The sequence below is a fragment of the Sardina pilchardus genome, chromosome 4, assembly GCF_963854185.1.
Source record: "Sardina pilchardus chromosome 4, fSarPil1.1, whole genome shotgun sequence".
Classification (NCBI taxonomy): domain Eukaryota; kingdom Metazoa; phylum Chordata; class Actinopteri; order Clupeiformes; family Clupeidae; genus Sardina; species Sardina pilchardus.
Window position 1 is genome coordinate 31,613,907 of NC_084997.1, and position 15,185 is coordinate 31,629,091.

Here is a 15,185-nt window from a genome sequence, read left to right on the forward strand (position 1 = left end):
CAACTTTATGTCATCATGCTGTATGTTCCTCTTTACTCAATACATGCAACTTTATGACGCATGTACAGTACATGTACTTTATGCTGTATATGTTCCTGTTTAACCTGTAAAGTGCTTTGTTTGACCACTGGTTCTTTTAAACGATGACGACGTCTAAGCGACACACCAAAGCTTGTATTTTGGTTAAGAACCAAACCAGCTTTTAAATTTTAAATCTACACACCTATTACTACTGAACAATGTAAGGTTATGTTTCAAATGTTATTTTGAAGTACTAAAAGTACTTTTTGTGAGCTGCTGTGACCTGGTGGGATATCTCAATACAGGATAGTTCCTCATGGGTGACGGGTAACTCAATTGAAGGTCGTCCCGAGTGCTGTTGTACTTTGCACTTCCCTCCTGGGGAAATACAGAGCAGGGTGTTGCCCGTATAATTATGAGTCAGTAATATGAAGTGAAAAAAAAAGGCAGGGCTATGTTTGTAATATGCGGGAGAGAGATGTCATGTCCTCTTGTGATAGATAGATAGATACTGTAGATAGATACTTTATTGATCCCCAAGGGGAAATTCAAGAAATTGTGGTGTCCCACGAAGGCACGCACCTGCATGCTAAAGGTATGCATTGAACACACACTCTTACTCACACACACACACACACCTGAAACTCCTCTGGGGCTGGCCCTTATGAAACCTCTGGCTACTAAAAGCGGATGGGAGGCCGTCAAACTGCATAAATCTGATGTCTTTCCGCTGTTACCGTCAGTTTACGAGCAGGTAGATGAAGGAGAACATCAGCAGCACTGTCACATAGATTTGGGCTGAGATGGGCCTGAACCATTACGCTGAGTCAAATGGAACATTTTATTTTTACACACAAGTATATGCAGAGGCATCCAGTCCTGAACCTTATTATACGGCTCTTCAGAATGCCGCAGAGAGTTCCGTTATTTCTTTCCACCGGCTTACACACAAACATCTTGTCACGTGCATGCATGTCACACAATTTTTGACACTCAAACATCATAACCTCATACCAAATGAGCAAAACATACACTAATTCTCAGGTTCTGACTCAGTTTTCAATTTCAAAAGACACGTTTTGCAAAACACCACGCACAACTTTCTACCTACTACACAAAAATCTAATAGGAAATTACTTGATTTCGATTTTCAAACACACAACCTAAGGAAATTACCACTGATTCACACACTCATTCACAATTTTCAAAAGTTTGTTTGATTTCGGTCCAATTTCATGTGGTGGTTGTTGTATTTTGTTTGTTTTTCGCTTACAAGTTTAATGTGTATATTTCTGTCTTGTGTAGGAATATACACAGAAGCTAATGAAAGGCCGAATACATTTTTGAGCTTCTATGCACATGATGTATCCAAAATGTCATGTCATAAGTGTTTACAATGTCAAGCAAATGCTTACTTTTGAGATACTGGAGATATTTTGCATTTTGTGTGAGAAATAGTTGGATTTATGTGTAGACATAGCTTTGAAAGTGTGTGTAAGCAGATGTAAAAACATATGATGGCATGGTACATGTATCGTATGATATTTCCCAAATACTTCCGGTAATTTCAGAGAAATCTTTCATTTACAAATATTATTTTTCATTCTTTAATTGTTTGCACTCGGAGTTTTATGACTTTATTTTATGTTGTAGCCTATTTGATGTATTGTACTTTATGTATTTTCTATCTCTTTTTATATGTTTAGATTTCTTAGATTTTCCTTTTTAATATGTATTTGTTCATGCTTTTATTTACCTCCACCAATGAAAGCATATCGGGGACCGGCGTTTGTCTGTCTGTCTGTCTGTCTGTCTATCTGTCTGTCTGTCTGTTTGTTAGCAAGATAACTCCAACGGTAATGGATGGATTTCAATGAAATTTTCAGGGAAGTTCGGACATGACCCAAGGAAGACCAAATTAGATTTTGGGACTGAGCCGTAATTCTGTTGAGATTCCAGAGGCGTTTATGTCAAGTCAAGTCAAGTCAAGTTTATTTATATAGCACATTTCATACACAGAGGTCATTCAATGTGCTTTACATAAACACAAACCAAACAGTAATTATAGCAGATAAAAGCATAGATGGGCAAAGAGTAATAGTAATAAAAATAATAATAATAATAATAATAATAAAAAGATCATAATAGAAAATAAAAACAAAGCATAAATCAAGATCAAATCAATAAGGAATAATTAACATAAAAGACTCCAGATGGAGTAATTAAGAGACAGTTAGCAGAAAGCATCTGAGAACAATTTGGTCTTAAGTCTAGATTTAAAACAGGCTGCAGTTGGGGCCTTTTTAATGTCATCAGAAAGTTGGTTCCAAAGCTGAGCCGCATAGCAGCTAAAAGCTGCTTCGCCATGTTTAGTTCTAACAGCAGGCTTTACTAAGAGGTTTTTCTCCTGAGACCTCAGAGGACGAGAAGGTGTGTACTGCTGAAACATGTCTGATAGGTATTTAGGTCCTGCTCCATTTACTGATTTATAAACAATTAGTAGTGTTTTAAAGTCAACTCTGTGACATACTGGAAGCCAGTGCAGAGATTTAAGAATTGGAGTAATGTGCTCAGTTCTTTTCGTTTTTGTGAGAACCCTAGCTGCTGCATTTTGAATCATCTGAAGCTGTTTGATAGTCTTTTTAGGAAGGCCTGTGAAAAGCCCATTGCAGTAATCAACCCTGCTAGAGATAAATGCATGAATGAGTTTTTCTAAGTCATGTTTTGACATTAGCCCTCTCAGTTTGGCAATATTTTTGAGGTGATAAAAAGCTGATTTAGTTATCATTTTCATGTGACTGTTGAAATTTAGATCACTGTCGATTAATACACCGAGATTTTTAACAGTATCCTTTGCTTTCAATCCTTTTGTTTCAAGGAGAGTGGCAACCTTAATCCTTTCCTCCTTTTTACCAAATATAATTGCTTCAGTTTTTTCTTTGTTCAGCTGAAGAAAATTTTGAGCCATCCAAGTGTTGATTTGTTCTATACACTGACATAGAGATTCAAGGGGACCATAGTCTTTTGGTGACAGAGCTAAGTAAATTTGTGTGTCATCTGCATAGCTATGATATGAAATCAAATTATTTTGGATGATTTGTCCAAGTGGGAGCATATAGAGGTTGAATAATAGTGGCCCCAAGATCGACCCCTGGGGAACACCACAGGTCAGGGATGTTGGTGTTGAGGTACAGTTGCCGATGGCAACAAAGAAGCTCCTTTCTTGTAGATATGATTTGAGCCAGTTTAGAACTATGCCTGTAAATCCAACCCAGTGTTCTAGTCTGTGTAGTAAAATATTGTGATCAACAGTGTCAAATGCTGCGCTAAGGTCCAGTAGCACTAGGACTGATGTTTTACCAGAATCTGTGTTGAGACGTATGTCATTGAAAACCTTAATGAGAGCTGTTTCAGTGCTGTGATTTGCCCGAAAACCAGACTGAAAGTAATCAAAATACCCATTTGATGTTAGGAAGGTGGTTAGTTGATTAAAGACTACTTTTTCAATAATTTTGCCAATAAAAGGTAGATTGGATATGGGCCTGTAATTGTTTAAAATGGAGGCATCCAGGTTATTCTTCTTGAGCAGTGGCTTTACAACAGCTGTTTTTAGTGACTTAGGAAAAGTGCCAGACAGCAGTGATGTATTTACAATGTGAAGGACATCTGAGGCTATAAGGTGAAAAACAGTTTTGAAGAAATGTGTAGGCAGGGTGTCTAAGACACACGTGGAGGAGCTGAGAATCTGTACTGTTTTTTCAAGTGTTTCGTAGTCTATCAAATTGAACTCTGACATCAAGTTAAGTTTCCCTCTATTTGTAGCTGGAAGTTCCGGGTGTTGAATGAGTAATTTAGCAGATATATTGAGTCTGATTTTGTCAATTTTACCTTTAAAAAAAAACATGAAAACTCATTGCATTTATTAGTTGAGAGAAGTTCGGGCACTAATTGTGAGGGAGGATTTGTTAACTTTTCGACAGTGGAAAATAAAACACGAGTGTTATTTGAACTCCTACTGATGATGTTAGAAAAGAAAGACTGTCTTGCTTTGCACATTTCAAAGTTATATGTGCGGAGCATGTCTTTATGGATGTCATAGTGGATCTGAAGTTTGTATTTACGCCATATGTATTTAGCTTAGTGGTGTAATGGCATGTTATGGCCACGTGGTGGCGATCTGAATAGTTTAGGTTCAAATGTATGACAGCCTAGGAAGAACAATGCAGGCAGAGGTAGCTGCGCTCTCTGAGTGCTTTTCTAGTTCATTATTATGTGCTGTTCCCTGTTCTCTGATGCTGTAATGCAAATTGGGTTGTCATGTGTATGAGATGCGCTACACAAAGAAGAGTCACAACTCTATAAATGAAGACTAGAGTTATTATGGCATAAAACGTTTTCCATCACTATCCAAGGGTCAAAGAGAACTACATAGAGATCAATACAACCTGCAGGCTGAGGACAGCTACTGCACTGAGGTTATATAGAGGAGGGTTATAGGATGTGGTCGCTTTTGAATGCTCCAGTGATGCAACAGTTACAAGAAAGTATGAAAGCTTAGATGGGAGAGGAGCTCCATCTAGTGGAGTTGCACACTTTCACATGTATCTGTATTCCCCAAACACAGCAAAGCTGTAGTGATGATGAAGGAGGCTCACTAGGTGCTCTTATTTTTTTATTTTGCAATTGCTTATCAATTTTGCTTGCAATTACTTATTATTGTTCACAGAAAATGGCAAATTACTCATATCTCCTGCAAAATCAAACACTGCATCAAAATATATAAACACATCTCAAAAGTAGCCTAACTATTTGCCTCACAATGTAAAAAGTTTTGTCATAAGATTACAATTTTGGATATATCATGCACACACTGTTGGTCTAAACCCATAGCTCTTCTGTCTTCCACTGGCTTCTATATGTGTGTTCTATATATGTCTGTGAGACCTCTTCAAATGATCCAGAACGCAGCAGCACGCCTGGTCTACAACCAACCCAGAAGGGCACATGTCACCCCATCGCTCATGGTCTTTGGTATTATTTGCCCTCAATGGTGCCTTCCAGGCAATGCTGCCTTCAAGGCACTACTCCCCTCAGTTTGGGGGTAGGATGAGGGTTGAGGGGGTTAGGGTTAGGAATAGGGTAAAGGTAGTGCCTTTTAGGCTGTGCTGCCTGGAGCCGTTGGGGGCAAAAAACACCATTGAGCCATCGCTCAACCAGCTACACTGGCTACCGTTGGCCGCCCGCATCAAACTCTAACGCTTGCCAACAAAGTACTCTCCGGCTCTGCTCCCACCTATTTGAATGTCCTCATACAGGCATATGCTACCACACGACCGCTGCGCTCCACAACCGAGCGACGTCTAGCTCTTCCGCCAGAATGCTCAGGCCAATCAAAACTTTTCTAATCTGTTGTCCCTCGTTGGTGGAACGCACTACCTGTTCCTGTTAGAGTAGGGACATCCCTCGCCATCTTCAAAAAAAATTCCGAAAACCCAGCTCCTCAGAGAACATCTCCTCTCATAGCACTACTACAGACAATTGCACTCTTTGATGCACGTAATACACTTATTGATGCACGTATTGTGGTTTTGTTGTTAGAAGTGCTCTAAAAAGCTTAAATGTTTTTACCATGTTGTAAGTCGCTTTGGTTAAAAACCGTCAGCCAAATATAATGTAATGTAATGTAATGCAATAGCATAGGCCTATTGCAGCCAAGAGTGAAAGTCGTCTACAGAGTGAAGTTGAAATATACACAATAAATATGAGCAATATTGAAGCCAGAAATATTACATTCAAATAATTTGCTGTTTGCTATTGTATAGCACACAAGAAAAAACACACCACATTGGACAGACATCAAACATTCTTTTGAAAAAGCTGGCATATTGATAGATTGTATATGAAACAGAAAATGAAGTCACTTCCTCTGTGATGTATGTGTGTATGGTGGAGAGTTGTGTGTGGTGGTTGGCAAAACCTATGAAATTGAAAACCAAATCAAAGGCTGCAATTATGGATATGGTTTAGCAGATTTGGTATTGGGTTATGGTGCTTGGTTTCAAAAATTGTATGACATGCAAAGATAGTGTGTGTAAGCTGTTTGTAAATATATGTAAATATCTTAATTGGGAATCTGCAGACGTTTTTCTGTTTGAGCTTTTTAAAAACTTCGGTACATCTTTGTTGTATACTTTAGATAGACCATGAAAGACAGAATAATTTTAGGTTTTGAATGTGTACATGATGGCAATAGTTTGATTTGTGTGTAGAGCTTTGCATAAAAGAAACAACATTTGATAAAACTTTGAAAATGTGTGTAAGCAGTTGTAAAAAGAAAATCAATTCTAAAACTCTCAGTATGCTGCTTTTATTGTTGTTGTTGTTGTTGTTGTTGTTGTTGTATAGTTGAAGGTGCAGAAATCAATAGGAATTACTGATCAAAAAGTATTATTGATTGCTACCAGGGGCACAGGAGATGTTTTCAAAGTGAGGGGGACCTATTGTGAGCAAACATCCATATAGTCTTAGCTGGTTGTCTTCTTTTGCTGGTCTTGGTGTAGTTGGTTATAGCCACCAGGTGGACATGCTAGCATGGCCAACCAAGGAAACTGATCACTCTGGTGTGACCAGCCAGCTATGTGGGATACAAGTGGGGATTGAATATGTCAGCTTACATTGTTTGCCCTCTGAAAAAAATTAAGTGCTTTTTTTTTTCATTGTTGTGTCCCAGACCAGATCAGGTCATTAAATATAGCTAACATCGAGATGAGTGGGAGACGGTCGACAGAAGCCAGTTTAGTTTATTGATGATTGTTAGTAGAAAAACTGATCTAACATGTCAGATATCCAACTGATACTAGCAGAGGGAAAGTGAGGTTGTGCAGTCTATGTGGTTAGTAGCCTGTTCTGTTTTTCAACTGCTTACACACTAAATATATGTCTTTTTAAAACCTTTTTGGTAAACAGTTTTCTAAACATTTTGTTTCAAACACCATAACCCCACACCAAATCTGCAAAACCATACACTAATTCTAAGCGTTTGACTTTTGAGTTTTCAATTTCATAAAACCCATTTTTCAAAACACCACGCAACTCTCTACCTAACACACATAAATCTACAGGAAGTTACTTGATTTACATTTTCAAACACAACCTAAGGAAATGACAAACTTATTCACAGTCATTCACAATTTTCAAAGGTGACAAGCTTTTTCAAAAGTGTGTTTGGTTTCTGTCCAATTTCATGTGGTGGTTTTGCTTACATGTTTACTGTGTATATTTCTCTCTGCAGAGGACTTTCACTCTTGTATGGGAATACACATAGAAGCCAATGAAAGACCTTGGGTATGCACATGTTTGTTTTGTGGCCATTGTTTTGTGCTTCCTTGTTCCTTGTTGGCTGTAAAATACTGTATTCTCAACAGCAAATGATGTGGGAAGAAGGAATCACTACTTTTGATTTCAATATTGCTTGCATGTTTACTGTGTATTTCAAATTCTCTGTAGATGACTTATATCACAGAAATATCTGATGCCCAAGATAGAAGAGCATAAGGTTTTGAGCAACAGTGTATACATGATGTATTTAAGATTTATAATGAGGTAAATGTTTGCTTTAGTGATGTGTGTATGACAATTTTGCTGGAAGTTAGTTTTGAAAATGTGTGTAAACACTGGGAAGTTTAAAGTTTAATTTAGCCCATAGGCTATTATTTACGGAAAGGTACTTTCCTTATCAAAAGTGAGGGGATGATTGCTGTCTGTGTGATAACCCTTGTGCCACCGGCATGCCAGATTGCTGCACAGAATTCTGTGTGTGTATGTGTGTGTGTGTGTGTGTGTGGTGTGTACGCACACGTGTGTGAGGACTACAGTCAATCACTCATTGTACTGGTGTGATAATCTCATCATCTCATTGCAGGACTTCCACCCCCTCTGTGTGTGTGTGTGTGTGTGTGTGTGTGTGTGGGGGGGGGGTTGTATTTGTGTACGTGGGTGTGTGTATGTGTGTGCGCGTGTCTCTGTGTGTGTGTGTGTGTGTGGTGGTAAAGCAGAGTGGAATGAAACATTACAAGCAGGCTGTGCAAAGTTAAGGTTAATCCTGACCTTTTCTAGTCATGCAAGCAAAAATGTGTCTGTGTTGCATCTGTGTTGCACCTTTACTTGTGTGAGTGTGTGTCTCGCCCACATGTGTTTCAGGTGATGTGTGAAGAGTGTTGAGTCTGTGTCTAAAGAGAGAGAGTGGGAGGCAATCAGGTAGAGAGAGAACACTCATATACAAAAATATATTTGAAATATGTTGTCAGAATATAGTTCAGATATATGTAAATATTCAGACACTGAAAATATATTTCAATACTTTTTTTGCCCATTTCCATATATTTTTGTACTGTATGCCCATACAGGCCCACACTATATATATATTTGCCTTATATTTTCACCCATTTTTTCAAATATTTTCAGGCCCATACTATAATATATTTGTCATATATAATTTCACAATATATTTTTGAAATGTATGTAAATACTGGAAATTGGCCCACAAATATACTTTTCCCAATTGAGAATATATTTCAATATTCAATATTTTTTTTTCTGTATGAGTGAGAACAGCGTTCTTTACAGAATTGGGTGAAAGGAGAAAGTGTTTCATGGATCTGTTGAGAAACCAATTTCAGCAGATGCGTTTTGGTGCTAAGATATAAGACTTTCAAAAGTGGTGTGTGTGTGTGTGTCAGATGACTTCAAGTGATTGTGATTATGTTTATCAGGTGATTTACAGAGTGTGTTTCAGATGTCTCAAAGTTTGTGTACTAGCATTGTACTTGCATTATGTATTAGTGGGTACCTACATATAGTTGTTACATTGTAATGCCGAGTGCTTTTTCAAAACTTTGCCAATTTCGCAACATTTTTCATCAGAGGCAAAGGGCTGACTTGAGACCAGCTGGATGGGGTAAATCTGGGCATGATAGATTTAATGTACATAACTGGTACACTTCATTTTAATGGGTTTATGCCACTGTATCAAAGAGTAATAAGTGTGTACCAACACAGTTGATACATGTGCTACGTAGGGTAATGGCAGACATGTTCCAAGAGATCAAAGACACAACATGTCATATGTGCGTGCAAGTAATTAACTGGTACACTTAACAGGTTTATTCCACTGTATCAAAGAGTAACAAAGGTGTAGCAGTGCAGCTGTTACATGTACACTAATGACAATGTGGCCTTGACTGGAGCTAAGAATGTTTTGTATATTAAATCTATCATGACCAGTTTGCCCCATCCAGCAGGTCTCAGATCAGCCCTTTGCCTCTGATGAATTTTTTTTTTAAAAGTTTTTAAAAAGCACTCAGTATTACAATGTAATAACTATATGTAGGTACCCACAAATACATAATGCAAGTACAATGCTAGTACATGTTGTTACACAGGTTATACCACTGTACCTAATTAGGTAGGTACACAGTAACAGCGACACATTAAAATAAAGTGTTACCCTCTGTTTTGTTGCCACAAACATATCCATCAGGATGTGATGATGCATGAATCAGTTACATTTCGATAGGCAGATTTGTTTGTGATTGAGGCTTTTATACGGGTCATCTTTAGCCTAGCGAGCCAGACCCACATCAAGATGTAAGGTCTAGAAACTCACCATAGCAGGGCTCAATCGGAGGGGTGGGATAAACTGTTGTCTTTCAAATCGAGGGCTGAGAAGCAAAGGGGCATAAGAGACATTTTGGTCAAAATGTAGTGATATATACCATCTGAAAGCTCTTGATGAGCTCTTTCTAATTGACACAATTATAGAAGTAAAATATTCATAAATATAAAGTTATTGAACAAAAACCAAAGGTCTTTAACTGTGATAGAAGCAGTTAGATTTGTTTTGGCTCTCCTGTAAAGTTGGTGAAATGTCACTTACGCCCCTTCGCTTCTCAGCCCTCGAAATTCCCTCTCTACGCAATAGGATAACGCTAAATGAATCATCTTGTTTTCAAGTAGCAGGATGCTTAACGGTCGCAACTTTTGATCGCATGTCAGTCATCATTATGCCGACTCTATACACAATGTGATTTGTTCGGTGATCGCTGCCAAAGCCCAGCTCCCAAGTCAACGAAGAGTTGATAGACTACCCCGCTAGACGCGTCTAGATTTATAGGCTAGGTCATCTTTATTCCGATTCTACTTGGATTAAATGTGTCCCTGTAAACACACCTCATGTGTTTTCAGTTGAATCTGGGCATTTTGATGAGCACTGGTCCAGATGGCATCGAGAGAGATCCAAAAAGCTATTGCAGCAGCACAAGGATAAACAGAGACTGATACTGATTATAGCAAACCACACTTGAATCCACGCATCATCCGATCTAATTTACAATAATTGTGTTTCCCAGATGGTTTGAAGGATGTATGTCGGATGATTCAAGGTGTTTGTGTGTGTCTCATAAAATTTGAATGTGTGTGTGTGTGTGTGAAAGAGAGAGAACCCATCTCTGACCTCAAACGACCTGTTTAAATCCCCTGTCCTTACTGAGAAAGAGCAGTAGTTTCCCTGTATGCTTCTGTAAACCACTTGAGAGTGTGTGTGTCGCTGTATCCCTACCACACAGGAAGTTTCAAACAGAAAGCCCAACTTGCTGAACTCCTGAACAAATAATAACCCTTTTTAGGATTCAAACTCTTAACTCTTCTCTGTGTATTTCAGATCAATTGTGATTACCAAACCCAATTATGGTCAAGAGAAAAGACAACATTTATTTATTGATTGTGCGTATGTTTTCTCTTTGGGTATGCTGAGTAGACTGTTGAGTTAAGAATAGTGATCGAGATGGCAGATAAAGAGATAGTTATATCAATGATCCATGCAGCATCTTAAGACATAATGGGGCAATTGCTCTGTCACTAGTTTGGAGTTTAACACCAGTTTACACTGGAGTTGGAGTCGGGAGTTCAAAACTGTGCTAAAATCCCAACTACCGACAGAGCAATTGCCCCAATACTCTCTACATCAAAATATTAACAAATATTTTTCTAAATATATAGTTTGCTTATTTACAACAAGACTCTCCCTGATATCATTAAGTGAGCAAAGAGCTTTACAGAAAGTAAACACGTAGATGAACAAATAAGACAGAAAATGTCAGAAATACAGAAAAGAAGATGCGAAACGAAGATATGCTAAATAAATTAAGGCAAAGTGAAACACTGAAATAAACGGATAATATCACAATACAGCGGCCCTCAATCAGACCGCTTTGAACTGCACTTCCTGTTGTTTTTCACCATGACCCGATTCCATTTCTGTCTAGCCACAAAGCAACCGCACTATTCCAGTGAATTATAAAGAAACCACGTTTAACTAGGTCTCGTCCTGAATCCCCTCATGACCCCTAAATGGATATGAAACATGAAAATATCCCTGAGCAGCATAACAGACAAATTAAGCATCATACACTCGAGTACAAAGTCAGACAAAGTCTTGCATATGGTACTATATTATATTTCACAAGTTATTAGCTATAGTTATATATATTAAACTTCCTATAAGTACTATAACATGTTGCCTAAATAATTGTGATAAACAAACACATAAACACACAAATGAAACAAATGGCAACAGTTGTTTTGCCAATAGCCAAGTGTACTTTTGGACCTCGGAATTAGGAGTTTCTCCTGAAGGTCTTGCTGGAGCTGGTGGGATCATAACAGCAGAGCCTCCCATTTGGGCCTCAGCACCCCCTTCTGCCTCCTGCAGTCTGCAGGTCTGGTGTTGACGTACTCGTTCTCCCTCTGGGCATCGCTTCTCAGCTTGTGCTGGTGGAGGGGAAGACACACTGATGTGAGAGGGTTGCTTTGCTTCACCTAACCATAGTTAGCTACACCTCATCTGAGACCTGAGAGGGGCTTACTCCACCTAACCAGTTAGCTACGCCTCATCTGAGACCTGAGAAGGCCTATTACTCCATCTAACCATAGTTAGCTACACCTCATCTAAGACCTGAGAAGGGCTATTACTCCACCTAACCATAGTTAGCTACACCTCATCTGAGACCTGAGAAGGGCTATTACTCCACCTATCCATAGCTACTTCTCCTCTGAGACCTGAGAGGGGCTTGCACCACCTAACCAGTTACACCTCCTCTGAGACCTGTGTGAGAGGTTTGTACCACCTCAGTTTTACCTCATCTGAGACCTGAGAGGGGCTTACACCCCTATAGCCAGTTAGGTACAGTACACCCCCTCTGAGACCTGTGTTAGAGGTCTGCACCACCTAACCAGTTAGCTACACCTCCTCCGAGACTTGCGATATCTCAGTTCTCAGTTCATGCACGGAAGGCTCTTTAGCCAACTCATTTATTTCTGGTTGAGTGTCAGGTGTGTTGCATAGGCTACCTGTCCACATGGACCTGGTTGAGGGTTGCAACTAGTGAATAAGTATTACAATGCAGATGGATTGCAGATTGGAGTGTATTAAAGTAGAAAGAGTTCAAGTGTCAGAGTGAACATGGAAGGAGCAGAATGTAACAGCAGATGCCGTTACATCACAGCTGATGCTCCTCAAGAAATGTATTAGCTGGCTAAAGAGCTTTCCGTGCATGAGACACATTCACACCATACATTTGCGACAAGAGGCAATTGTTGCAGAGCATCACTGAAAACAGTGGTGTGAATTTATCGCTGTAAGTTGTTGCAAGAGATTTTGCAAGAGGCGGCTGCAAGGTGTTAGAACATTAATTTCCCGCCGTGTTTTGTGATCTCATTGTGGCAGAGATTTAGTCAGAGAGATGGAAGACGCTTCACCCTCACAGATCCCAGCCACTTCTGAGGTGTTTGGTGGTCAGTAACGGGCTCAACGCTCTTCACACATCAGCTGCGAGGAGCAACATATCTATCTACCCCCCCCCCCCCCCCCCGCCCGCCTTACAAGTCAGAGAAGCACATATCTGCTCTCATCACAGGTCCCCCCGACACCACCGCATGTGGGCGACACACAAACACACACACACACACACACACACACACACACACATAAACACACAAGCCGATACAGTGGTTTATTTGTTACTTGGGAAAAAAATGTAGGTAGAGTAGGTGGGATGTGTGATGTCAGACTCAGTTTCTGTCAGACTTTCATTTACATAATATGATAGGTTTCGTTTTCCAAGGTAACCTTCAATCTCTCTCTATCTCTGAGTCAGTTGACGCTTAACTCAGTCATATTCTATTCATACTTTGCACTCCATGTCACAACTACTGACTGACAGGCAAGAACATCATTCTCCAGAAATGAAACCCAGTAAACTAATCAAGGATCTTTGCCAGGACGTCGCCAGTTGTACTATACGAAAGTTGGTGTTTAGAGGTGAAAACAACATCCCAGATAGTTGCCGTGAGATTGGATGAACCGGGATTATGTTGTTATTATTTTTTAAACTACTTATCAAGCTGTCATTCGCTGGCAGCGTTCCTTGCCCACCAGGTATCCACGGTAGTCACAATGCAAAATAGGAATTTTAGTCTCAATGTGACTGAATTCTCCCACATTAGCTGCTCAGTTTCTCTCCACATGTTAGCCAGCCAAACTTAGCCTCGCCCACAACAAATGAGGTCGGGAAGTTTGGACTGGAATGAAGAAAGCAGATATTTCCATGCGGTTTGGCCTTTCATTTACACGATAACGGAGGTTTTAGCAGTGAAAACAACTATTTCAGAAAACCCCGAGCAAAGTGGAGGTGTGGGAAAAGTCTGGTTTCACTTTTGCATGTAATCAGGTCAAAGTGGCGCTTTTGCATCTTTTGCATGTAGTATATTGACAGTAATAAATAATAAGAAAAAACAGCCAGTAAACAATGTTAACTCATTGAATGCCGCGCTGTTTTTGGAAGCTATGTCCCAGAGTGCCGGCAAGCTAGATCATTTTAGACTATTTTTGTAGAGCCACAGCGTATTCTATGTTATAGTTATGGACACGTACTATGGCTCATTTAAAAGGTGAGACTCTGAGCTCTCAGTGGGTGAAAAACGTTTATTTCTACGTGTCTCCATTTCTGAGAAATCCCAAGCTAAACAGTGGCTGGTTTTCATCAAAATCCCTGTTTGTTTTCTAGAAACGGAGATATAAGCCGCTTTATGACAGACAACATTTCCGCAATGTCCACGGACTTTTTTTTACGGAAGGGGCTTTTTTTTGTTGTGCTGTCTCAATTCATATGTCCATATATCTACCACCGGAATCTTTCCTGCTGCCGACCTCATGTTTCCGTAATGTTGGCGAATGCAATCGGCGGAAAAAATCTGCACTTGTGAGTGATGATCAAGGGAAGTGTTAGCCTACGTGCATTTAAAGTGCCCTATGTCAATGAACAGTTCTATCTCTCTAACACGCTGCATGCATGCATAGCCTAGGGCTAGGCTAGGCTAGCAGCTACTCCTGACCTGGGGTGATTCTCAAACTCTCTCCTCGATCTTCGATGCTCGGTCCCACTGATCAATAACTGGATAGACTATCCCATTCTTGAGACTGCCACCTTGTGACGAACCCACAAAATTACTAAATGACCTTGTATTGACTTGACGTGCCTGATTCGGCACAATTCATGCGGCAATATCAATCAAATGCTGCGTTGTGATATAATGTTCAGATAAAATGTCCGGATTGTGATATTTCATGAGTTTTCGATCGTCATCTACTTCAGTTCTCTTCATTATAGACTTCCAAAAATCACACATAAGGTGAGTTATGTGAGGTGAGTGTCTAGTTTCGTAATTTTTAAAAAAAGCTAAAAACACAATATTGCGTTGTTGGCACTCTACGCATGGGAGCTAAAAACGCAAGATTACGTTGTTGGCACTCAAAGAGTTAGGGCATTGGTTGGATGTGGTTCTGGTGTTCTTCGTACCCTCCTGAGACCCGAAAAAAAAAAAAAAAGTTTTAATTTTGAGATTTTGAGAAGTATTTTGGTCTAAAGAAACATGTTGCAGCAAAAAAAATGTTCTTAATTGCTGTTTTAATCAGATGTCCTCTGCAGTGGACATCGGGACTATCCAAATATCCTAACCCTATGGGAATTATGAATGTGTAGTAATAGTATTGCATTAAAGTCAATGGAGTGTTAGGGTATGTGAGATATTACAGGCAAATAGGTGGCCAA

The 15,185-nt window shown here is 39.5% G+C and overlaps 1 protein-coding gene across 1 annotated transcript in view; it reads right to left on the reverse strand.

Annotated features, from left to right (window-relative positions):
- Positions 1–10,762: 10,762 nt before the first annotated feature.
- Positions 10,763–15,185, reverse strand: part of LOC134078839 (uncharacterized) — a 10,266-nt gene continuing 5,843 nt past the window's right edge. The window contains exon 4 of the mRNA XM_062534994.1: positions 10,763–11,847. Within this exon, the coding sequence (XP_062390978.1) occupies positions 11,734–11,847 (114 nt within the window). The 3' untranslated portion in view covers positions 10,763–11,733. The remainder of the gene's footprint in view (positions 11,848–15,185) is intronic.